Genomic DNA, 27,008 nt, shown 5'->3' with positions numbered 1-27,008 from the left:
ATCATGACCTGAGCCGAAGGCAGAGGCTTTAACCCACTGAACCACCCAGGCGCCCCTCAAACTTCTTATTGATAAAAACCATCATAATTAAGGCTGAGAGACACATGACAAGGTCACACAGTTGCAACGCAGCTTACAAAGGGTGATTGTTCCCAGTTGGCCATGAGTTACTACAGATCAGCCCCAACAAGAGCTGTTTACAAGATTTTACCATTCTGCCTACCCCCCCACTTCCCCTCTACTTAGCAGAGAAACAGAAACCAACAGACAGGAACTTTCTTAACTTCCCATGCTCTCTCCTCTGCCACCTGCAAACTTACCGGCATCCTTCCCTTCCTTCCTGCTTCCTGTCTCAGAGGATGGGCCAAGACTCTTCTCCGAGCCTGATTTTTTCACCTGCTTCCTTCAGGATCCCCCTCCCTCTCGACTCCCCGGAGACCCGGCTCTTCCCATTGTCCCCTCTTCCTCCTGCAACTCTAGCTGTTTCCTTTTCTTCTGACTGTATTCTCTCAGATCATGCGCCCGCTCAAGCCTTTTTCTTAAAAACAAAACCAGCAAAAACCTTTTCAAATGACCACTCCCTCCCCCTTCCCTTCCTGTCACCCTCCGTCTCCATGAAAAGCTGGTCTTCCCTCATAGTCTCGACCTCCTTGCGTTCCATTTGCTCTTCAGGCTGTTTCTGTGCCCAAAGTTCAAATGAACTTTCTCTGTTGAAATCACTAGTGCCCAACCTGGGTCACATAACCTTTGTTTTATTACTTAGCATGAGAGAAATTAAAAATTAAACACCTTAAAAAAAATGAAACACCTATAACATTTTAAAAATTAGAAGTAAGCTGATACGCTTAACACAGAAACGTGCCATACTGAACAGAAAAAAGGACAAAAAGTCTAAGGTAACTTCATAGGTGGACTTGATCTTGGCACTGAAAGCTATTAGTGGGACGTCCAAAAAGCCTCTTCAGTCTTACGAATTATACCAGGACATGGTCAGTCTTCCAAAAGTGGCTAAAGCCACTGGCCACTTTGAGAATCTTTTCTTACTTCTTTGCAGCATGTAACACCATTGATGACCCTTCCTGAAAATCCCACATTCTTTGGTCTGTTGGATGGTTTTCTCCTGAGTTTCATCCTTCTTTTCCCTTTGAGGACCCTTCTGTCTTTTTCCTTACACCTGGGTGTTACCATGGATTTCATCCTTGGCCATCGTCTCTGACTCCTGTGGTCTCGAACCGTCTCAGCTACTTCCATGGGTTCGCTCATCACCGCACCTCTGTTGCTGACGGCCACACCGGACTTCCAGGCCTGAGCTTCTACTAGCCTCCTGACCATCCACAGCAGGCTTCGACACAGACACCTCAAATTCTGCAGCTCCCCATGGGAGCCTTCCTTTTCGGTTTCTCCTGAGAGGTCTAGAGCAGTTCCAAGGCTTTTTTGTATTGAGAAATCCCATGTTCCAGACTTACTAAGGTCTTTATCATTGTCTGAATATACCTGTACTTAAAAAAAAAAAGGTGGGGGGTTGGGTGGCTCAGTGGATTAAGCCTCTGCCCTCAGCTCAGGTCATGATCTCAGGGTTCTGGGATCGAGTCCCGCATCGGGCTCTCTGCTCGGCAGGGAGCCTGCTTCCTCCTCTCTCTCTCTCTCTGCCTGCCTCTCTGCCTACTTGTGATCTCTCTCTGTCCAATAAAAAAAAAAAAAATCTTAAAAAAAAAGAAGGTTATTTTTAAGATATTTTAGACTTACAGAAGATTTAGAAAAAATAGTACAGAAAATTCGCATATACCCTTCACCTAGCTTCTCCTTATGTTAACATCTTACGTAACTACAGCATATTTATTGAAACTAAATTAACCTTTGTGCAGTACCTGAATTTCACAAGTTCTTCCACTACCATCATTTTTCTGTTTGGGAGTCCAGTCCAGCCTCCCACATGGCACTTCATTGCCCTGGCCCTGGATTCTCCTGTATGTGCTTTCCTTCTCCCAGTACCTTGATAGCTACCATTTCGTCCACAGAATATGCCTTTTCCTGCCTTGCCTGCTGGGTGCGCCTCTTCTTCTCTATGAAAGTCAGGCAGCCCCGTCCCCAGCCCCTGGAACCCAGCCCCTGGAACCCGGTGGCCCTTATCACAGCTTTGTCATGGGTATTCAGGTGCAGGGGTCAGACATTCCATGCCCTCAGGGACAGGGACTGTGTTTATTTCCTGGGTACATTCTTAACACCAAGTTAAAGGACTGACAAATAAGAATTTAATAAACTTTTAATAATATCCTCCAGAATGGCTAATCATACTGAGAGAGTCCCTAAAAGAAGGTGTTATCCTACCACAGCTGTTTAAATCTGGTTGTGATTAACTGGTCAAATACAGTTCCGACTGGACTGTTTAACTTACTGTGTTTTTAAAATTTAACTCCGTACTTTCTGCAGTACAAAAATTACAGACCCCTTAAGGTGATTAACGTATGACGAACTTCCGTACCAGTGTATTTCTGCATAAAACTTAGATGCTCATCGCTTGGTCACACAGTTTGTATTACTGCAGGCACCATGTTTCTGGAACACTGCTTGTGACTGACCATTGCAGCTCTCTGTGACATGTCTAAGACATTGGGTCAACAAGCTGGCCTGGATGTACCATCCATTGCTCTGCCAACTGGTTTTAACCCTGGGCAGAGGAACAGACCGTAAGCTAAGAGGTATCCTCTTAAAGCTCATTGAGACAGCACCACGGCTTCCCAAAGCCTGCATTTAGTTCTTCTCTGAGAGTCTGAGCACATTTCTCCTGTCAGGTCTGATTTCAGTCTCAAGTGTAGTAAAGCAGAGGGCTGGTTCTCAATTCTTCCTCTCTAAATTGTAATAAATTAACTTCACGCCATTTTGAGGTGACTTGCACAGATCCCAGCCCATCCGAGGAAACACAGAATATTGTCCTTTACTGGGGCAATGACATTGTTTTGTTCCTGTAATCTGGTAGTGGCCTCAAGAGGCTATGGTCTTGTTTCTGTCATTCTCATGTCCTCATTGCCTTGTTCCACGTCTGCCCCGGATGTGATGGAAAAAAGTTGTCCTTATGCCCATAGCAGTTGTTGGGCAAGTGTCCCCAGAATGCAAGTACTTTGTGTTTAACCGCTCATCTAGTAGAGGGGTGTAACTGGATCTTGGTTTGGTGACGAGACCACGCCTCACGTGTGTGCACTAGAGCTTTGTGGAAGGCCGGAGCATCACAGGGGTCAGTCTCAGACTCACAGGCCTGCGGACACGCAACCCCGACTCTTCCATATCAGTATTTCCAAGTAACACACAGGCAGTGCTGCACATCGTTTTCCAGCTTCTTTCGGTGACTTAACGGACTCTTAGCTTCAGAGTCGCGGAGTGGGGTTGTTCATTTCCATTTTCTCTCCCCCTTACCCTGCTTCGGAGTTGTACTCCCAGCACAGTCCCTTCTCCAGTCTGGCTGAAGAAGGCCTGAGGGATTTACTGCTGACCCTTCCTTCCTCACCGCCTGGCTTTTGCTAATCATCCGTGCATGGCCTCATAAAAGGCGGGGGAACCTTCTTGGCTTCAGTGTTTGCTGATACCTGCCTCTGCCCTAGAGGCCGACTTTCTGGAACACCACTTCTCTTCAGTGCTCCCCAACCCAGTTTCTCTACAGTTGGTTCTCTTTCATCAGATGAAATGACAGATGATCTCTACCTCACCTGTTAGGTCCCTAAGCTCCAGTGTCGTGCCTTATCTGCTCCTACTTGGCCTTGCTCCCCACTGCATCCAGGGCATGTGACCTTCCTCGTTCCATTCGTGGTTTCAGAATGGAGCCCAGCCGTTCCTTCTGTAGGGCTCATGGGCGGATTGGACACGGAGCCATTTCAGCTTCACAGACCACTCTGAGCTGCCTCCCAGGGTATCTCCCACACACAGACCTTTATTTTAGAGAAGTGAACCTTTTGGGTTTTCTTAGCCTTACCCACCATTCAATATGTTACCTATAAATCAGTAAATGTTTACTGAATTAGAGCAAAACTCAAAACTTGGTTAAAACAACATTTGAAGGAGACACTGTTCTGCAGTAGTTTTGAACACAAACCTGGGTTCAAATCCTGACTCTGACACTTACTAGTAATGTCATGTCGAGCAAATCACACAGCTCCTCAGGTTCCAGAGTCCTGCCTCTTGAGGTTGCTATGAGAATAAGAAAATGCACATAAAGTGCTTTGCAGGGCCTTATGTGGAATAAACCATCCTAAATGGTAATTGCTTGGATTGCTTTTAAAGTCTCCAGTGTTTGTATTATGTGTTAAGGATGCATGCTGGGAACCTCAGAGAACAATAAAAGATGTGCTGTGAGATTTTTCCGTACAATTTCTCAAGGCCACTGCAGTTTTTCAGAAATAGATTAAAACCTCCAAATCTAACCCCATACCTAGCATTATCTCCTTTGACTCCTATTGGACCCCCCCCCTGACACCCACCCACCCACCTAGGGAAAAAAAAAATCAGTGTCAAACTTCTGGCAAATGTTATCATCAAAAGGTTCATTGAAACCCAAGAGTGATTATGTGCTTTTCTTTACTGAGTAGATGGGTAGAATTCTCTTCACCAGCTCTTCCCTGATGAGTACACACACACACACATGCACATGCACATGCACACACACCCAGTATTCTTGGCGGAAGATCTTGAATTAACTTTTGTGTCCTAATATTTATGTTAATGGTTATGTTTACACTTGACTAAGAGTGATAGACTTGAGCTGTGACAATTGTCAAGGTGTCAAACCTCTGACAGACTCGGATGCTGAGGTCTTGATTTCCCAGGCTGGAGGAGAGGTGAGGTAAACCGTTGCTGGTGGCGCTCATGGGGCCACAATGAGTGACCCAGGAGAAGGCAGCCAAGTCTTCTAGTCCCAGTGCTCCCTAAGGACATGACACAGCCATCATGTCTTCAGTCACAGAAGTGGTCAGGCCATGACTACCAGTGGAGCTACATGACTGTAGCAAGCAGAAATGCTAGGAACATGCCAGAAGGGCTCATGAACTAGGCCATTATTTGATGGGTGGGGGAATAAGAGCTCTATCTATAGGAGCAGAATTTCTGTGAACAGATGGAGCATAGCATACTAGGGCCAGCTCCAGCTCCTGAAGAGAAGGCTTGGAAATAGCTGGACAGTATGTCTGTTGTGTCACAGTAAGTGGTGGTTAGACAGATGGAACACAAGTCAGGTGAGGGCCGGCAGACCAGACCGTGTTCCTGATGCCATAGACCAGATCCAGGCAGAAAATGGAGGCAGTGTAGGGTGCTGTGAGTCATGCTATGACTTGGGGTGGTCCAAGGCCTGACACCAAGAGCAAGACGGGAGGGGATAGTGTTCGAGGGTTCCAAAATGTTACTTTGCCTAAGCACTTTTTCTGAAGAAGGCATTTGAAGTGTTCACTTGGCAATGATTCTCTAAACCATATACGTGTCGTTCATGCACTCTGCTGTCTCCATGAAATATCTCCCAATAATAAAAGAAAGCATTTGGAGTTGTAACACTAGAAGAGAATTATAGAGGCTGTTTATCGTGTTTATAGGTACTCTTGTTACAGGGCAGGTGTGCTAGTAAGAACATCTTGTAGTCATCTGATTTTTTTCTCTAAATGTGTTAGGTCTTTCCTAAAGATTTATTATTTAAAATTTAAAAAATACTTTATGAATCACACACAGTATTCTAGAATGCCAAGGGGATTTTGTGCTTAAATTCTTACCTGTTACCAAGATGCTAGCCTTGAGGATATTTAAAGAAATAAAGTTTGTGTGAATTTTAAAACTTACATTCAAAATAACCTGTTATAGTAGTTCTATATCTGTTAAAATATTTTTCAGAACTGTAGTTTAAAGTCACTTTTAAAGATTTTATTTTTATTTATTTATTTGAGAGAGAGAGAGAGAGAGTATGAGAGAGAGCATGAGAGAGGAAATGTCAGAGGGAGAGGCAGGCTCCATGCTGAGCAGGGATCCCAATGCAGAACCCGATCCTGGGACTCCAGGATCATGACCTGAGCCAAAGGCAGTCATTCAACCAACTGAGCCACCCAGGTGCCCCTAAAATCATGTTTATCATTACCAAGAAGTATAGAGTTACTTTACAATAAAAACACAATTCTCTCATTATCTGGGTGTTGTTAACTCTTAATTCTCTAGTATATATCCTTCTAGATATTTTTCTGCATGGATTTTTTTACTCAAATGATATTATAGAGCAGTTTTAGGTTTATAATAAAATTGAGAAGAAGATATAGATTTTTCATTTGCCTTCCTATTCACATGAATAGCCTCTTCCATTATCAACCTCACTCACCAGCATGGTACCTTTTTTTTTTTTTTTTTTTAAAAACCTACATTGACGTATCATAATCACCCAAAGTTCATAGTTTACCTTAAGATTCGCTCTTGATGTAGTACATTCTGTGGGTCAGACAAATGAGTAATGACATATCTCCATTATAATATGACGGTGCCCTAAAAATCCTCTGTGCTCTGCCTATTCATCCCTGCCTCATGGCCTCTAGCAACCACTCATCATTTTACTGTCCCATAGTTTTGCCTTTCCCAGAATGTCCTATAGCTGGAATCATACAGTCTGGAGCTTTCTCAGATTGACTTCTTGTACTTCTTTCACTTTCACTTCTTTCACTCTGTGTGTCTTTTCGTGACTCCAGAGCTCATTTCTGTTTAGCACTGAATAGTGTCCATTTTCGGATGAACCACAGTTTATCCATTTACCTGCTAAAGGACATCTTCGTTACTTCGTAATATTCACATTTTGTACACTACTTTTTCAGTTAATGATTTTCTAATCATTAATGTTTTTAATCTCATCTAGAACTTAAGTCAGTATATAATTTCAAAAACAAAACAAAAACCTCTTTTCAGATTTGATCCAAATCTGGGACCAAATGTCATATTTAGCTTCGGTGCTAGTTCGTCTAGACCAATCTTTTTTTCTTAAGACATTGGACGTGAAGAGACAAAGCCAAGCATCCTGCAAAAAGTGCTGCCTTTAGGATTTTTCTGGATGCTTCCCTGTGGTATTGTTCAGCATATCATTCTGTTCATTGTGTTGACTGTGAAGTGGAAGTGAAAGCTGCTATTGTGCTAGATTCAGTTCAGCATCTGTAGTAAGAATACATTATGGATGCTGTTACGTGCTTTTGCCCTGTCCTGCATCGGTATAATATCAACCTGATCCCCCCCCCAACCATGTACATGTGGTTATATTTGCCCCCTTGCTTCTGGGACGTCATAATCTATGTGTCAGTGCATTGGTGTCATAAGAATGTCCAATTCTTATCTTTTTTTTTTTCAAATAATCTTTACACATAATGTGGGGCTTGAACTCCTGACCCTGAGATCAAGAGTTGGATTCTCTACTAAGTCAACTAGGCATCCCAAATGTCCAATTTTTTTATCCAACGATTTTCCTGCCGATTTTAGCATTCCCAAGTGACAACCTTTAACTAAAGAGTTACATTAGGGATATGAAACTATATATTCTAAATCTGTAATTCCTTTTACATTTGTTAGCTGGTGTCTTCTGTGAAGTAGGGATTTCTTTCTCATGGTAGGACTCTTAGAGAACCCTGAAAAACAGTTTCCTTTAATTGCCAGTTTTCGAAATAAGGAGGCGTTCAGTAGCAACCTCAGATGAGATGTTGGAAGAATTTAAACATTTTTTTAAAAATGCTGTGGTCACTGCAAATATGATTTCTTGTGTACTTCCTCTGTATTAGGCACTGTGCAAAAGGCTTTATGGAACCTAACTCTTACGACAATATACCGAGATTTTAGAGATAGAAATAGTGATCTTGCATGGCCAGATAATGTGATAGAGCTTCTCCTGGGAGAAGTAGCAAAACTGGGAGAGGGACCCAAGTTGGTCCCAGCCCAAAATCCATGCTTAATTCCTTCTCTCTCTGTCTTTGTTGTATTTTACTTAAAAGCCAAATTCTATTTGTAATCCTGTGTGGAATGTTTCCCAGTTCATAAACAGTAGAAATGGAAATGATGCTTAGTAATTTTCATGAGGTCTCTTATCCCTCCCTTTTATATTTTGTTTTTAATATTTTTAACAGTGTGAAGAAAACACAAATCTTCAGGATACTACCCGCTACCTCAAACTTCCCTTTTCCAAGGGCATCCTTCTTGGAAATAATCATCAAGCCATTAAGGCCACAAAGGAGTCTTTTTGGATAACATCTTTTCTCTGTTCCACAAAACTCACACAAAATGGTAACGTATAATGCTGTTTTATTTGAAAGCCCTTGTACTTAATCACTCCTGTGAACTTTGGTAGACACGTTTAATAAACACCAGTGTTATATTTAAGAACTTTGCACTAGAAAAATTGTTGATCCTTCTGTGTGTGATCTCCAGTGAAATGGAAACCTTTGCGACCCAATGGTCTGTTAATGCATCTAATTTAAAGATTTCAAAATCATCCCAGTATTGAAACCCAAGTGCACAATGCTTCAAAACCCAGCCGCTTTTTAAAAAGAGGAAGAGGGAGAGACAAAGAATACGACCATTTAATCTCTCTTGTTTTATAGCTCCATAAACAGTGCTAATTATAGGCTTTGGAATAAGGCTGTTTTTCGTTTAATTAGCTGGATATTGCTTTTCTATTCTACCATACTTTTTATGTCAGTGATTGTTTACCAAGTTATGATTAATAAAATAGGCTCTTCTCCTTGGAAAACCGTCATGAAAACATCATCTGTAATGAAGGAAGGAAATGAAATATTTTTTAATTCTTCATGGTTGCCATATAAGGCTTCTGGCTAGTGTTCTGAATGCCATATTAATAAGTCAGATTCATTATGTTGAGAATCACTTCATAATAAGGTATTGAATCTCATAAAGTGTTCCTGTGCCTAAACATCGGTACGTGCGATTAGTTCTTTCTGCTGTCACAGAACAGCATTTGTAGAAGGAAACATATTTCTTCTCTTAGTACATGGCATCAGAAAAGAAGTAAAATGTCACATTATACTATTAACCTCTTTTAAGCTACCTTTCAGTTTCTCTTGCAGTGCTGCTATATATATGTAGAACTTTGGCAATGACCCTTTCACATTTCGTTGTTGGTTTGTTTCTCCCCTTCCAAAATTATTTTTGGAGAAATAGTTTTCAAAATCAACTGCATATTTTTAATACATTTGGTTGAAGGTAGCCATCACCAAGTTAAGAAACATCAAGAGTTTATACGTATTCAGTGATGAATGATTTTACTTAAATAAAAACTTCACTGACAGAACCGGATATAGTTTATAAAGCCTTTACCCCACCTCAGGTGTTATTTTTTATGGAGCCAATCATCCCTACAGAGATTATGAAGATAAGAAAATCAACCTGCTGTTGACTCCTTCAGACAGAAATTGTACTTATTCTGTGTGGATTGGTTGTATGTCTGTTACAGAGCCTAGGTTCACATTTAACCAGTTGCCTCTGGTAGAATAATTTCAGGTTGTATTAGTTACCTCCTGCTGTAGGAATAATTACTGTAAACTTACTGGCTTAAAACAACAAACATGTATCATTGAACAGTTTGGGAGTTTTCACTGAACTAAAATCAGGATGTCAGTGAACCTACATTTGTCCTGAAAGCTCTAGGGAAGAACCCGTGGCTTTACCTTTTTTAGCTTCCAATGGGGCCACCTGCGTTCCTTGGCTCACGGCCTCTCCTACGTCTTCAGAGCCAGCAGTGTAGCACCTTGACATGGCTATGACCATCTTCTGGTCTTAAGGATCTTTGTGATTACTTTGGGCCCACTAGCTATTCCATGATAGTCGCCCATGTTTTAAGACCTTTAACTTATCACATCTGTGAAATCTCTTTTGTCGTAAAAGGTAAACATATTCACAGGTACCAGAGATTAGGACATCGACATCTATGGGGCCGCTGTTCTGCCGACCACACAGATAATCCTAGCAATAGCTTATCTCCCATCAAAGTATTTGGCCAACTTAACCTTTTCTTGTTCTCGGGTTTAGGTTGGTAGACAGAATTGTGTACATAAAACAGAACCAAATCCTAAAACTTAGAAGTTGCTGCTTTGTAAAAGTGGAGAACATTTTCAGGTAGATATGGGTAAATAAACATACTTAGAAGTCATTATATTAAATATCTCACTATATGAAGGACAATGTTTGTCTCCTTTTTGGACACTGATAAGTGCTTAATTATCATTTGGGTTTGTTTAACCTTGTCAGTGTAACACAGCTGGGAATGAACCAGGCGATAAATACTGTGTTTCAAAGAGATGAGACGGAGGAAGGAAGTCAGTTGATCTTTCTGGAATTTATATGCTAAACACACGTTTCTGTGTAGAAGTAATCCAGTTCCAAATTGGAGTTAAATTGCTTTGTATTCGTTTTACTCAAATTGGAAAATAGACAAATCCCATTTCCATTACAATTGGGCATTTAGCAAGTGATCCAGTCTCTAGAAATAGTTTCTAACAGCAGATTTGCATTTCACGATCCCTAAAGTGAATCTCTGCACCCATTCTGCACTCCAGTATTGTTCAGGGCTAGTGTTCCAAGGCCGGAGTACCCTGCCGGACATCAGGGACAGCCAGATCAAGGAGATACTTTAAGCTTCTTGAAAGTAGGGATCAGAGAATAAATGGTTTTGCTTATTTGTTTTCTTCCTTGGGCTGTTAAACACAACTTTTAAAAAGGTTTAAAAACAGTGCTTAAATTTAGCTTGACAGTTAATTGTACAGTTGCTGACTTGCCCACATCCCCTTCTCCCCGAAATAATGGGTGGTTCATTCAGTCTCTTCCTGAGAGTGTGATTTAAAAGTAAAAAAAAAAAAAAAAGTAGGGATTATGTCATCCACCTATTTTCTAGCTCTTGGTAGGTCAAACCTACAGTATACTCTTAAATGCTTTTTGAATGGAATGCTTAAAATTTGCATTTTCAGCAATAGGCCATAGCTCCTAATTTGCAACTTACCTATCTTCAGACAGCAAAATAGAGACCTAGGCGATGACAGTTCTGACTTAATTCTGAGCACTTTGTACACATGATTAATTACACCCAGAGGAACATACGGCTTTACTCTTCCTTTCCTCCATTATGAGCACTCAAGAGATTCATCAGACTTTTCCTGGGAAAGGTCCACAGCCCCACCTCAATCTGATTGTCTGGACCACCGTCCTCTCTTCTCCAGCTCTCCTGAGGACAGTGCTGTTCCTGGTTTCCCACCGCTGCCTCTGGGCTGCCACCTCCTTCGTCTGCACACACTCCTCACACTGGGCTAGTAGGCCCTGGACACCTTGCCCTGAGGGGCAGGAAAGAGAGGAGGGAGACTGAATGAGAGCTGGAGTGGAGGTGGAGTGGGAAGTGAGGAGTAAGTGGCAAGGGTCATGCGCTGTGGAACTGTGAGAGAAGATGCCTGGGCAGGAAGGCATCATGCGGTAGGATGCAGGAAGTAAGAAGAATGTGGGAGGGAGGCCGCAATCAGACGGGAGAAGAATGTGGTGCTCCCTCTGACGTGGCAGGTCTCCCTCTGTGGAAATACCTACTCTTCTACATGTAACCAGTCATTTTTAAAAAGGTTCCAATCCTACCTCCACGATGTCTGAGTTAGTCATGAATATTAAACACTTGCAGGTTTTTCTGCTATGGAAAATACCAGAAATTTCTCTTTACAAGTCATTATTTTTCAAATTCCCTCATTTTTTCTAATTCTAAACCATCCTCTTATCCCTGTTTGATGTAGATAAATATTTCCTTTTAAGACTAAATTTCTCACTATTAAGTCCTTTGTGAAGTTTTTCTCTTTGAATCTGGCTGAGGTGAAGGTTGCCTCTCTCTCCTCCGAAGATTCTTACACTTTTTCTCATCTCTCTTCACCACAGCATCTTTCTTTTTCATCACAACTACTTCTTCCTCAATTTCGTATTTTTGATTTCTTCAGATTTTCGTTACCATGTTGGTCTTTCTGTCTTTAAGCAAGTCCCATTGGGGTTTCTCCTGAAATGCTTTTAAGTGGAGTTCACACCATTAAGCCTGGGAGGGCCTTCTTGACTTCTTTCTTGGTTGTTCTATTCTTCCAGCCCCACTGAGCCCGGGAAGCCAGCTCCGCCAGGTTCCCTTGCTCTGTGAGCTCCTGCACATACACAAGCCTTGTCGGTTCTTACCTGCTGTCATTGGCTCCAGACGCCACTGTCTCCATGCTCGCTCTGGATACTAGTGAAGCTGGCCACTATGTTCAGGAGCCTTCCTAACTTTTGCCCAGAAAAGCCGAGGGAAGGATTTTTTCCCTCACCAGAAGAGGTTCTCTGAGGACCCGCGTAGACGCGGGCCCATGTCTTGTCAGTTTTGGAAGGGAAGGAAAAGGAAGACATGGGCCCTGCACCTGCCCAGAATCTGGGCTGGAAGATGACCATGATGTCCAAAAACTGGCCCTCTCAAGTCCTCGGGCTTCCTAGATGACCCAGCAGTTGACCAGACTTGTCATCCTTGTGCAGGGGACCTTCTTGTCCTGCCAAGTTCGGGTCACATTGTCAAGAAGACCTCCATTGCCAGGTAGAATTGGTTGCTGGGCAGAGTGCTAGTGCTGGGGGCACAAGTATGGATAAAGCAGGTTTCTGACCCTCAAGAAGCTCCCACTTTGGCAGAAAAGGATTCAACAAATATTTATCAACTGCCAGCTATCTGCCTGCTCTGTACCCATGCATGTTGGCTTTTTCTTTCTTGGAGTTTACAATCTAGTAGGCACAAAGACAACTGAAATAGTGAGGTCAGCGCCACTGTGAGGTGAGAGCACGAAGCAGCGATAGTTAGCTCAGTCCAGAGGTTTCGGGAAAGAAGGGTTCCTGGATGAAGCAACAGCTAATCTGGGAACTGAAGGATAAGTAGGAGTTTGTAAATCAAGAGCACTGGGAAGAGAGAAATAATTAGAATACACTGTAATACAATAAATGCCATCTTAGAGAGCTAGTCATGGTCTGGGGGAACCTGAAACTTGGATGACCAGGAGGGTTAGGCAACATGTATAGGACTCAAGCTTTTACCACTGAAACACTTTCATGTGAGAGACAATTCTCTGCTAAGGTGATTAACCTTCTTTTTCTCGTTGGAAAGGTGATATGCTTGATCTCTTGAAATGGAGAACCCACCCAGACAAGATCACAGGCTGTCTCTCTAAAATAAAAGAAATCGATGGCTCAGAGATAGTAAAGGTATATGGTGTTTCGTTATCTCTCTCTTGGGAAATTCATGGAATAAAGAATATTTGGAGGGGAAGGGCAGATGATATTTTCTTTATTAATTTATTTCTTTATCTTACAGTTTCTGCAAGATACACTGGATACATTATTTGGAATTTTAGATGAAAATTCCCAAAAATATGGGTCTAAAGTATTTGATTCTTTGGTGAGTTTAAATTCACTTCAATTATATCCTAACAATTTTGTCTCTTGGTCTTGACTTTCATAAGGCTCTTTCTGAAATGTGCACTGAATAGCATAAGTCATTTAAAAAGAACCCTCCCCCCCACAAAAAAAAAAAACAAAAAAACATAATTTGCATTTGGTTTTATAAACCTCAAATTTCTTTTTAGGTTCACATAATAAATTTGCTGCAAGATAGCAAATTCCATCATTTTAAACCTGTAATGGACACTTATATTGAGAGTCACTTTGCTGGGGCACTTGCATACAGGTAAGGCCTTTATCTTGTAATTGGTTTAGAAGCAGTTCCTTTTGAGCCTTTCCACGCAGAACCAGCAATATAGGAAAATTTAAAAGGGAGCGTAGGGAGAAATGAACCACAACAACTGAAGTGTCTCTTGAGTCAGTCTCTTCCTTTCTCACACATCTTTTTTTAATGGCTGCAACTTACTTTGATTAAAAGGACCTGGAAAAAAAAAAAAAAAAAAAGCCTTTCTGAATTCTATTCCTAAAACTTAAACTATAAAATGTTTTCTTCTTGTCTCCATTTCATGTGGTATTCTTTCGTCTGAATGCCTGGTTATTTCAGCCTGGCTGCCAAGAACCCCAATTAACCGCCACATTCCTTGCTTACTCTAGAAGTCTTTAAGAAAGAGATGTGAAAGGAAAACAGCCTTGGTCATCGTATCTTTTTAAATCCCTTCATTCATTTATCTGTTAATATTTACTGAGTTCCTACTGCCTGCCTAATGCATGCTGATTCATGTGAAGCCATTAAGCAGGTGAGCTGTGGTCTTGACCCTTTGATAGGAGCTGCCATTTTCACAGCTCATCCCTTCCTATTAGCTCAGATTATTCTGCAGGCAAGGCTAAAGTGAATGAATAATGACAAGCTGTAGCTCTTACCTGCCTCCCTACAACCCAGTTGATACTTGCCAGAAGGTAACAGCGTCTCTCTTTCTCTGCTATGTATAACATCTTTCTGGTCTTTCACCCTGCTTAAATACAACCCTGGAATGTTCCCCAAAGTTCTTTCTCTCTGTTCTAACACTGCCATCGCTATTCTGGTATTTTTACCTTATACTTGAAGCACCAAGACCAAGTACATGCATAATCATTTATTCCCAGAAGTGTGGTTAAAAAAAAGATGGAATCATGTTTTTGCCCTTTGCCCCCCATCATGTGATATCTAAAAGATAAATAATCAAATAAGCATTTGATCCTGTTACGTTGGGTATTGCCTCTTTTTTTTTTTTTAAAGATTTTATTTATTTATTTGAGAGAGAGACAGTGAGAGAGAACATGAGCGAGGAGAAGGTCAGAGGGAGAAGCAGACTCCCCGTGTAGCTGGGAGCCCGATGCGGGACTCCGTCCTGGGACTCCAGGATCATGACCTGAGCTGAATGCAGTCGTCCAACCAACTGAGCCACCCAGGCGCCCTGGGTATTGCCTCTTAAGGCATGTGAAGATTTAATACTCCAACATTTCAATGAATGGCGTATCATCATGATTTTTACAGAGAGTGAAATATAATATCAGGGATAGTTAGAAACATCGGCCTGACTCTGCCACTCGGCCTAACTTTTGGGGCCCTAGTAACATCTCACCACTTGTGACTGAAATTTTCAGTGGAAGCTGGAGAGGAAGGGTGTAATTTCTAACACTTCATGTTGGCCAGGAGAGCAGGATAATCATTCCTAACAAGACAGATAAGGCCTACGGAATCTTCTCGGGCTATGGGTGGTCAGAAACTCACTGACATTTATATCTTCAAAATAACATTCCTGGCAGCACCTGCCTTGTGATACATCCATGCGTTCTTCCCTGACTGAGAGAAAAGAGGAACATTGTTAAAAATTGCTCTGTTTCCTAGAAACCAAGAACAGAACAAAGGTAAAGGTAGCAAGACTGCAATCTTAAGAATTATTGGTGTTTTTTTTTTTTTTTTTAATTCCAATTTTGTTCCTTATAAGAAAAAACAAACTTGGCTGTTTTGGAAGTTCTCTTACTAAGGCACTCTGATGAGAAGACTTGTTCTTCCCACGGGTCCGAGAATTGGCTAGATCAGTCCATGGGCATGTGATGTGGAGAAGGGAGTTGTTGCCTTATCCTTCCCCACACCCGCTTTGGCCTCCAACTGAGCATTTCATCCAGCTGTTTACATGGTCACTGGGGAAGAAATCCCAATTATCAGTTATCCAAGATGGACGGTCAGACTTCCAGGCCCTTTCTTGGCCAGAGTCCTTTTCTCTGGTGTTTGTGTTTATCCATTGGGAAGCTTTGCCAGAAACAGCAGGGTCAATGGGACATGGCCATATCCAGGAGAATCTCAATGGGAGGAAGTATTTCTCTGTTCAGCTTCAGAGAGGGGTAGTGATGTTGGTGTGCACATTCCTCATATCATGAGATGAAGTGGTCTGACAGAACGCTGTGAGGACTTGGGAAAAGAAGCCTCCTCATGATCAAAATGTTGGATTTTTGGCTTTCAGCTGAGAACTCGACCAAGTCCACCTTCTGTCTCTCTTCCCCTGTGTTTCAGAGATCTCATCAAAGTCCTCAAGTGGTACGTGGACAGGATAACGGAAGCGGAACGGCAAGAGCACATCCAGGAGGTGTTGAAGGTAAAGACACGCCGGTGATAGCAGATAATGTTATCAAACAGAGCTGTTGCATGGTGACGCCTAAACTAATTGCTTTCCTCTACACAGACAGTAATTGGCGATGATATAGTACTGGCATTCCAATTCAAGGATGTTAATCAGTTTATGCTCCTCCAGAGCTGATGAAATTTGAAAGAAGCTTTGCCAGGCTCACCCACTGAAACTGCTTGGGATTGAATCCTTGTACCTCTGAGCTCCAGAACCCTTGGAGTGAAGTCTAGGGTTGGCAGGAGTGGAGGTCTTAGGACTGAAGACCACGGATGGGCAGTTCAGCTTGCAGTTTCCTGGCTCTTGCCTTCAACACCCTGACAGAGGCCGTTTGAGAACAATTTGTCTGACATTTTGAGAGAGAATAGGGTGGCTTGAAGACCTGAGGTTTTACTGGGTCTCAGGGTTTAATGCTGCCCACATGTCTGGTCCCTTAGTGCTCTGATGGAGATGCTAACACTCCATGTGCAAATGTGTTCATGAGGAACGGAGGTTCTCAAAGGAATTGTCCAGTAGCAGGTCTGAGAGTCCTCTCATGTCCTGTCGTTGAGTGCCACTCCGTTTGATGTCAATAGACAATACGATGACAGGTATGCACTTTGTAAAGCAAGTAATTTCCTAATTATAAATTTATCACGTTGGTCTGATGGAAGGTAAAATGCTAAGTGGCAAGAGGACCTGCCAGGAAAGCACAGTAATTGTTGAGAAGCAAACAGGTATCTCTCTGTTAACTACATTTTATTTTATTTTATTTTTAAGATTTTATTCATTTATTTGACAGAGAGAGATCACAAGTAGGCAGAGAGGCAGGCAGAGCGAGAGAGAGAGAGGAGGAAGCAGGCCCCCTGCCGAGCATTGAGCCCAACGTGGGGCTTGATCCCAGGACCCTGAGATCATGACCTGAGCTGAAGGCAGAGGCTTAACCCACTGAGCCACCCAGGCGCCCCTGTTAACTACATTTTAAAAACCACCTGACGATTGAAAGCATCTCAGGCTCCTACTTCTTGAGAATTAGAAAGAATTTTCAAATTAGCTATACATTTTCTCTGATTAGCATCAGAGAAAAATGGCACTTCCCCCACAAGTAAATTCTGTTCAAAAACCTCCCGTGGATCTTAGTGTTTAAATCAATAATTTAAATTTCTGATGTTGTCCCATGGTTTTTATGCTGTGTCATTGTTAAATCCTCTTGCTTTCCTTTGAGACTAATTTTTTAAAATATTTCACTTTCAGGCACAAGAGTATATATTTAAGTACATAGTGCAGTCTCGAAGGCTCTTTTCCCTCGCCACCGGTGGACAAAACGAAGAGGAATTTCGCTGCTGCATTCAGGAGCTCCTTATGTCCGTCCGTTTCTTCCTTTCTCAAGAAAGCAAAGGGTCGGGAGCCTTATCTCAATCACAGGTAATGTTTTTTCATCTCTACTTGGGAAAGCAAAAACGAGTCCCATTTATTCGTGTTTACATAGCAGCGGGATGTTTTCCTCATGAGCAATCCATCTCTCCTGTTGATATACGGAGTGCGAGCAACTTTGCAGATTTTAAAAAGGTCCCCTAGCTTCCGAGCAGCAGCACAGCAGAAGTTAGGTTGCCTTTCCTCCAGCTGCTCTCACTGTTTGTGGGGAGACTGTTGGTCTGCAGCAGCCTGGATTTCAGTTCCCAAAACAAGAGCTGGTGTGTGGACACGGCGTCACCATCCGCCTTGAGGAAGGAAGCTTCCTGGAGCCGACTTGTTACCGTTCTTTACCCCAAGCCTTGCACCGCATTTTAATCTGTCCACTTGAGACTCACTGTATGGGACTTGGCTAAAGTGGCATGTTGTTTTGTTTTATATATCTTGACCCTAAACGTCCTGGCTATGATCTTACTTGACCAGTGCTGGGCCGCTGTTGCCAAATGCTATTACTTGGAGAAGCTCCACGGGTTTTGTTTAAGGACAGGGTTTATCCACTTTCCAAGTAGCATGGCTTTGAACGCGTGCTGAGCAATCATTCTCAATACCTTACTCTACATTTTCTTAATCCTTCTGATACACTTTTAGTTCTAAAGACTTGGTTAAAAACCTCTCAGATGGAGAAGCAGCCTCTTTGCTGCCATCCCCTGGAGACTAGAGATTTATCATCACTGAGAATTAGCAGGGGAAATGGGAGATTAGAAGACAAAACTAACTAGATCCCTTGGAATAACATGTTAACTTGTGCCATTTGACATTTGGAAAGCATTACGTGTAATGGGGAAAAACCAGAAATGTACCAACCCTCTAACGACAGTGCTGTGCTTTTTTCTGACTTGTGGTGCCTGTTCTGGTTGGTCTCTTCTTTATACACATGAACTAATTCTTACACATGGGCAAGGATACAGTACAGGCCCTTTTAATGACATTTTGACCTCTGTTGCCAATAGCACAATCCCCACGCTTGAGGAACTTGCCAGATACCTCAAAGTCAACTTGCCCACTAGCCAAACATGACTTTCAGCAGTTGATACTTAAAAAAGATAATCCAACAAGCTAATCAAGTATTCCTTTAGATCAGAAGTCTCAGAAACTCACTACTTTGATGAAAGCTACTGTAGTTGAGATTTTTTTATCTTAAACCTTTACTGGTTAATAGGGACAAAACTTTTTAAATTCACATCTGAAAAAATACTCTCTTACTTTTAAGAGTAAGTTGAAGTCATGGTTTTTCAGTGACACGCCTTCCTAGGGACTCAAGAGGTCTTTTCCCTTCTATAAAGTTAGGGAAATAATCTTTTTCCTTCGTTATGTTTCCACTGTGTCTTAGCAGTTGCCCTGAGATGACCCAGGCACATGTGATGTGATCATTTTCTTTTAGGCTGATGCTAAGAGAATTCATAGAAAATGACGAAGTGGTTAGTTTTCTTTATTAAGCAAAGAGGACTGTGTCCTCCCTCTGTGTTTTGGGAGAAAGGGAATACTCTAGAGCTTTTTTTTATTCCAAGTGCCCTTTTGACCTCACACCTTCATGGCTCTCTTTTCGGAGATTTTCTACTGCTGCGTGACAAGTAACCAAGTGCTTAATGGCTTTAAATAACATCCACTTAGTCACAATTCTGTAGATAAGAAGGGTTAATTGGATTTTTTATTTACGGTCTCCTATAGCCAAAATCAAGGTGTTGGCCTCGATGGCTTCTTCAGAGATTCTGGGGAAGAATTTACTTTCAGAATCTCCCAAGTGTTTATAAGAATGAGATTCCTATTTCCTTGCGGCTTATCAGCAAGGGGTTGGAGGAGAGGAGGGGTGTTCTCAGCTCCTAGAGCCCATTTGCATTCCTTGGCTTGTGGCCCCTCCATCCTCAAAACCAGCAACAGTATGTCCAATCCTTCTCATGCTTCAGATCTCTCTGAATCCTCCCACCATGAGCTAGAGAAAACTTCTGCTTTAAAGGATCAGGGTCATGTCATTAGGTCAGGCCCATATGGACAATCTACATATATTTTTTTAAAGATTTTATTTATTTATTTGACAGAGAGAGATCACAAGCAGGCAGAGAGGCAGGCAGAAAGAGGGGGGAAACAGGCTCCCCACCGAGCAGAGAGCCCAATGCAGGGCTCCATCCCAGGGCCCCATGGCCATGACCCAAACAGAAGGCAGAGGCTCAACCCACTGAGCCACCCAGGTGCCCCAAATTTCCATATTTTTTAAGAACAGCTCATTAGTAACCTTCATTAAACCGGCAAAATCCTTTTTTTCCATGTAACATAACTTAATCACAGGGACAATACTGAGGAGAAAAGATCTTGGGGTCATCTTAGGATTCTGCATGTCCAGAGCGAGAGATATCCACTGGTCTGAGTCCAAAACCCAGTTTCCTTGCTCTCTTTTATATTTTTTCATTGTGGGCTCTGACCCAGGGCAAATGTTGTCTTCTGGAGGCAGAGCAGCCATCCCAGAAAGCCTTCCTGTTCGATCAATTTATAGCACCCCACAGATCAGGCCATCCTCACCCCTCCGGCATGCTCATTTAGTCTTCCTGCCCTAACCCTGGCTCACTAATGACTCTGTCTCTGGGAGCCCGGCCCCAACAGGACTGCCATCCCAGTCAGGGGTTGGAGCTGTGGCTCTTGGTTTCCCCCTTCCACGGACAGATCCCTTCCCTGGATCCCTAAGAGCAGAAGAGGAATGTACCACCCTGCCCCAAATTCCTAATAATTATCTTTCTCTATTTGTCTTGGCTACCAAGAAGGTCAAAATAAAATTGGGCTTTTCTTCCTATTTGCAATAAAAATCCTTAGCTTAGATATCTTGATACAACTATCTTTCTGTCCTTATCACAAGGTGCTTGTGCCTGTATACTTTTTAATACACATATCTTCACTGCAGTCACATTCAGATCCGTTTTTGAAGTAAAGAGCTATAAATAAAGAAGTAACATAAATGAAAAGATTCCTGAGGAATATCAATGTAGTTGACTTTTCAGTAATCAGAAGGCTGGGCTCATTTGATTGTATCTTATTTCTTTAACTTCATCTGTATGACTCAGCTCTTTGTAGAGCGAAATGAAGGTTATATAAATATAGTCTTTAACAGAGAATACCAAGTTATTAATTTTAAATGCATCCGAGTAAACCTCTACTGTTTAAGAGTCAAGGAGAACGTAGCCGTTGACTGCAGCCCCTGAAGCATTTTGATGGTTCTGGCGTCAAAAACGGGTCTTGGCTCTTGCAAATATTTCTGCTGCTGCTGTACAGATAAATGCCAAAACCCATGAATTTGAGTTTGACTCTGTATTTGAATCATCAGCACATGTAGACTCGACCTACTTTTTGCTGGTGTCAGATCTCATCGGTAAGCCAGCTAACACTTGAATATTAGCATATTAGAAACATGTGCCTCCTTCCCCCTGGCTTGATAGACCGGAGGCTGGTTGACGCTTCCTTCCATTGCTCTCCTTCTGTGGAATTCAAAAGACAGGGTTTGTTTTGATGTACCATCCTAGCCCAATTTGTGTCCCTTAGGATTTGATACTAGCACTTTTTTTCCCTGAAAAAGTGGTTAGCAAGCTTCTTCACTTACATAAAGAATATTATTCCTAGTACACACAGTTCTGGGGTTGTAGTAAATCTCAAAGCAACCTAAAGGTTTGTTATAGTGAACTTTTGATCTTACAGGTGATAAAACTGAAACCCAAGGAGCTAAAGTGACTTGTCCAAGGTCACAGAGTTGATTAGAGGCCAAGCCAGTAGTACATAAAATCTAGGTCTTCTGGTTCTCTTTTTTTTTTTTTTTCTTTAACCATAAGTTCAGTGCTTTCGGGAATCAACATGTTTGGTTTCTTCAAGGTAAATGAGATTTAGATGAGCACTTGAGAAACCTCTAAAAAGAAAGGAAATATAAGTGATGGCCTTCCCGGCCATGGTTGAGCATTCTTTCTATTTGATCATGCTGCATTTTGCTGATTTTGTGCGATTTTTTGCCAATCCTTTTGCTAATGTCAGTGATTTTCCAGAATTTCCCAGTTTTATTATATGGCACCCTTGCACATTTTAAAACATGGCTTTTTTTGTTTTTTTTTTTTAATTGCAGCCTTTTACTTTTAGGTACTGGATCCATCTTACTTCATTTTTTTAATCATTCAAAATTATTTGTCACAGTCTTAAACTCATTGACATTTTACAGCAAATTTCTTGGGGCATATCTTGGAGTTGATTTAAATCTCTTCCTTTCAAGGCTGTGTTTCTGAGCTCCTTCCCAGCTGTGTACTCTGAGCTGCTGAAACTCTTTGATGTCAGGGAAGTGGCCAACTTGGTACAGGACACCCTGGGCAGTCTGCCGACCATCGTGCATGTGGATGACTCCCTACAGGCCGTGAAGCTGCAGTGCATCGGCAAAACCGTGGAGAGCCAGCTGTATACCAATCCAGGTAAGGTGGTGAGTCTCGTGAATGAAACATGTTCTGAAAAGCCATTGCTTACCCCTGGTAATCATAGGTCAGCAGAAGCAATTAGAAAGAGGAAGCAGAAAATTCCTTTCTCAAAAGCATTGTGTGTTTGGATAGCAGAATAAATGTATTAAGTGGCCAAATATAGCAGCATGGCTGTCAAAGCTTTATTTCTAGAAAGAATGAAAACCCTGATTGAATTGATTCTGATCATAAACTGGTGGTGATGTCAGGCATGCTTATTTTCTTGTTACAGGTTTTATTTTATTTTATTTTTTTTTAAGATTTTATTTACTGGGGCACCTGGGTGGCTCAGCTGTTAAGCGTCAGCCTTCGGCTCAGGTCATGATCCCAGGGTCCTAGGATCGAGCCCCACATTGGGCTCCCTGCTCAGCAAGGAAGCCTGCTTCTCCCTCTCTCTCTCCCCAGCTTGTGTTTCCTTTCTCTCTCTCTCTCTCTCTCTCTAATAAATAAAATCTTTTTAAAAACAAGATTTTTATTTATTTATTGGAGAAAGGGTATAGTGAGAAAGAGCACGAGCAGAGGTGAGGGGCAGAGGGAAAAGCAGACTCCCCCTCTGAGCAGGGACCCTTTCAGAGCTCAATCCCAGGACCTTGGCATCATGACCTGAGCCAGAGGCAGACATTCAACCAACTGAGCCACCTCGATTTTATTTTTTTTATTCAACAGAGTTTAACCTTTTCTTTCAGAGAGGCTTACAGGGACCTGATATGATCCTTATTTGTCTCTTTGTTCTTAAAATGTTTCCATCGATTTGTGTTCTGAAACTGAGTGAAAGTTTTGATGTATTGTCATTTTTAATTTTATTTTATTTATTTATTTTTAAGATTTTATTTATCCATTTTACAGAGAGAGATCACAAGTAGGCAGAGAGGCAGGCAGAGAGAAGGAGGAAGCAGGCTCCCTGCTGAGCAGAGAGCCCGATGCGGGACTCGATCCCAGGACCCTGGGATCATGACCTGAGCCGAAGGCAGTGGCTTAACCCACTGAGCCACCCAGGCGCCCTCAATTTTTATTTTATACTAGTACATGACCAGTTACTGAATTGGTTTTGTCATAATACCTGTTATTAAATCCCACTGCCTTTTTCTTCTAGTTTTTCTTGAAATAAAATATTAGCCTCATTTTCTAGCTTATTTTAAGAAGTTTCTATCACTCTCACTAAATAAACTTCTAAAAATTGACTCTCTTGAGAATTCTCTTTCCACATGAATGCATATGTGTGTATATTTTTGAAATAAGGTTTTAAATATAATTTTAAAAAAGCTTTTTTTATATTATTTTATTGTAAAACATTTTAAACATACAGACAAGAATGGGGTGTAAGATAGTAAATCATTAATAAATCTCAGTAGTATCGGGTATTTGCTTTAGATCTTTAAGAAATCAGTTACTAGAGATATTTAGGCTCTCCTGCATTTACTGACTTACTTCAGAGAAATTCCCACTATCAGAGATTGCTGTTTGTATTTTCTCTGCCTTTATTACAAATCTATAAAAATATATCTTTTTCTTATCTTTTCAAATATTTTTCATCTTTAATCTTTGTATGATGACATTATGTTGTATGTCATTCCATAGAGTGCTTATTTTTGACTAATAGACTTTTCTATTTATCCAAGCTGTGAGATACATCTCTAGTTCATCCTTTCATTCTTTTTTTTTTTTTTTTAATGGATGATATTCCATTCTGAATGAATTTATCTTGGTTAATTTATTTTTTCTCCTATAGATGGACTATTTGTTTCTGTGGGTTTTTTTTCACCCTGAGATTATATTTCAGGAAATAAAAGAAATTTCAAACCTTCTAATTTTTCCCGAGGGAAACATCTCCTCTTGGAGAAAAGCTGTTTCTTGCAGTAGTTTTGTGAACTCTGCTCCTCAGAGGCATAGGAGTTCTTCTTCAGTGATCAGGGCCTCCCCCAGGATTAGGAGGCAGGGGTGCAAAGTATAGGGGATAGAGGTCCAGACCAGGTACTTGGTGTTAGTTTTCTATTGGTACTGTAACGGCTACTACAAACGTAATGGTTTAAAACAACATAAACTTTGTATCTTACATTTCTGCAGGGAAAAATCCAAAATCCTTCTCCCTGGGCAAAAATGAAGGGGATTAAGGTGTCCGCAGAGCTGTATTCCTTTGTGGAGGGTCTAGGAAGGATCTGTTTTCTTGCCTTATATAGTTTGTAGGGGCCACCTGCATTCCTTAGCTTTTGGCCCCTTCCTCTGTCTTCAAAGCCTGCAGTGAAGCATCACAAGATCTCTCTCTGACTCTGACTCTCTGAAGTCTCTGCTCAAAGACAGGCAGAAAGAGCAAATTCTCCATTTTGTCTCCTTTGGTTCTATTCAGGCCTTGAGTGCATTGGATGAGACCCACCCATGCTGAGGAGGGCAACCTGCTTTACTCGAGCTTCCAATTCCAATGTGAATCTCATCCAGATATGCACTCACAGACATGCCCAGGATAATGTTTAAACATTTTCACTGTCTCCTCACAATTCTACTCTTCCTGTTTCCTGAGGGCCACGAAAGGGTCTAAATTTTGGAGAAGACCAATTTGGCAGTGGCAGAAGGAGCTGACCTGAGGTATAGAGATTGAGGAGGAAGCATCACCAAAAATCATAGTTGAGCCTAAGTTTTATCTGTTTGAAAATACATGTAAACATCAAGGCCCAAATTTAAACTGTTTCCTTATCTTTTTTTTTTCCCTAAACTTTTCAATACTGATTGGCATGTGCAAGCACACTACTGAGGAACAGTTGAAAGCCATGTCTTCTCATTTCTTACACTTCATCATCCACACTGGTGCTGATGTTCAGGGGAAACCGGGCCTGGGATGTGTGTCTTGGTTTCATTTCCATGAACAGCTGCACTCCTTGCCGTGGAGGATTGCGAGTAGGGGCATTCCCCTGGCGGCTTGGGCGAGGACCTGCAGAGGGAGTCACTGTAGGCCAGACCCAGAGAGTGTGTGTGTCCTGTTGTCTTCCCGTTTTAGCTGCATTGATACATGAAGACACAGAGCTCTCTGTTTCAGCTGCCCCTCGTATCCAGTGGACTCGTGCTGTCATTCATTCATTCAGCAAATGTGTATTGTGGGTAGAACCCACACCAGATGTGATGTTAGAGATGTTTATAGCAAGGGAAACAGCCAGTTCTTGCCCTCAGTCTGCTGCTAGTCTACCATGAAAGCTGACTTTGAGCAGGGAATTAGACTGATAAGGTGCAGCTGTTGTGATCTGGGAAGGGAAGAAGGTGCTGTGTAGCAAGGAGACCTGAATGCGACTCGGGGTTCATCCCACCTACTTCACCTGAGTTTGTGGCCCGTGCCCTGACACCACTCTCACATCTGTAACCTTCTCCCTCTGCCCTTTATCTCCGCCTCTCCTGAGATGCTCTTGGGCCTCCACACCCTCTCACATGTGCCAGGCCCCCTGCCCCCAGCCTGCCACAGGTCCGTTCCACACTGTCGCGTTGTCTGCTCTCCCTTGGGCATGGCCATCCTCACCTCCCTCTCCCATCCGTCTGCATAGCCAGAGTTCCCTAACGGAAACTCACACCAGACCATGTTGCTCCCAGCAACCTCGCTCACATCCCCTGGTTGTGCTCTCTTTTGAGGACACAGAAGAGAACTGATCTCTCGGGCCCCGTGACATCACCCTGCCCACCTGCCTGGTCCTGTCTCTTAATGCTCCACTTCTGCTTGAACCCGTGCTCTCCTGCTCCTCTCCGATCCCAAGTGATCCCCGTTCACCCTGCTGGGCTCAGTTCAACTCTCATTTTCTCAGGCCTCTCCTCTCTGCCGTGCATGCTCAGATCTCTCTCTCGTGCTTATATTGCTTTTTGCTTCTTGGAACACCTGACGCAGCTGAAACTGTATAAAGAATTGGGTTTTAGTCGTTTCGAGTCTGTCTCCAACCCTTGCTCCAGAAGGAAAACCTCCGAGGGCTGGGACTTTATCGGTCCTGATCACAGTGATTCTCTCCAGCTTCCAGAACTGTGCCTGGTGCATGTTCCATAGAGGTTTCGCGAATGAAGACTACATAGTGGGTCACACATTAAGGATCAGGGCCGAGCACCAATAGGTGCTAATTCAGTGATGTGTATATAAAAAGAAATTTTACTGGAGGGGTTCCTGAGTGGCTCAGTGGGTTAAGCCTCTGCCTTCGGCTCAGGTCATGATCCCAGGGTCCTGGGATCGAGCCCCGCATCGGGCTCTCTGCTCAGCGGGGAGCCTGCCTCCCCCTCCCTCTCTGCCTCCCTCTCTGCCTGCCTCTCTGCCTGCTTGTGATCTCTGTCTGTCAAATAAATAAATAAATAAATCTTTAAAAAAAAAAAATCTTATTGGAAAAGGATGCGCATGAATAGGACAACAGAACAGCTTGGGCAGTGGGACGGCCCAGACCAGAAGCAGAGCACGGTGGATAAAAGGAACCAAGTGGTCATGGCATCTAGTTTGCTTTAGGAAGGGTGCCCCGTGGTCGAGGCCTCCAGGGTAGGATGAAATTGGCTCAGAGATCATCTTTCGGCCTCTCCTGTCGTTTCCCTCTGTGGTCCTGACATTGTCTATGTGAGAACAGAGCCCCTGCATTGTGTGCTGTCTTGCCGTTCTGAGTGTTGTCTGTCCTCCAGTGTATGAAAGGCTCGTTTGCAGGTTTTGTTGTCTGTGACATTGGCATTGAGGTTACTGGTGGCTTTGATCACCAAGGCCCAACCTAGCTCTGAATTCAGGTGTTCCGCTGTGCCTGGGCCTGATTGCTGCCCACCTCCTTTATTATTTACCCCCCACCCCCGGCCGGGGCTGCCTGGCTTGTGTCCAGCCCATGCCGCACCCCAGTGTGGGGAGAGACCGGCAACCGTTCCTGGCAGTTCAGTTCTCCTTGACCCTGCTCCTGTATGGACAGATGCTGACATCCAGGTTCCATGTCTAAGCCTCTGCTGGTACAGGAGGTAAAGACCAGTTTGTGACTTCCTTCAAAATTAACCTCAAGCAGGAAATCAACCA

General features: G+C 42.6%; 1 protein-coding gene across 3 annotated transcripts in view; it reads left to right on the top strand.

The window, feature by feature from the left end:
• DOCK4 (dedicator of cytokinesis 4) overlaps window positions 1-27,008 on the top strand; it is a 455,246-nt gene that overhangs the window by 303,338 nt on the left and 124,900 nt on the right. For all 3 annotated transcript variants that reach the window (XM_059171596.1, XM_059171597.1, XM_059171595.1), the window contains exons 17-23: window positions 8,112-8,268; window positions 13,133-13,230; window positions 13,340-13,423; window positions 13,611-13,711; window positions 15,980-16,061; window positions 17,322-17,492; window positions 21,778-21,970. In XM_059171596.1, coding sequence (XP_059027579.1) covers window positions 8,112-8,268; window positions 13,133-13,230; window positions 13,340-13,423; window positions 13,611-13,711; window positions 15,980-16,061; window positions 17,322-17,492; window positions 21,778-21,970 — 886 coding nt within the window. The remainder of the gene's footprint in view (window positions 1-8,111; window positions 8,269-13,132; window positions 13,231-13,339; window positions 13,424-13,610; window positions 13,712-15,979; window positions 16,062-17,321; window positions 17,493-21,777; window positions 21,971-27,008) is intronic.

The sequence above is a fragment of the Mustela lutreola genome, chromosome 4 (assembly GCF_030435805.1).
Source record: "Mustela lutreola isolate mMusLut2 chromosome 4, mMusLut2.pri, whole genome shotgun sequence".
Lineage (NCBI taxonomy): Eukaryota > Metazoa > Chordata > Mammalia > Carnivora > Mustelidae > Mustela > Mustela lutreola.
The sequence above is the reverse complement of the archived record's forward strand: the minus strand, read 5'-3'. Positions and strand labels throughout refer to the sequence as shown.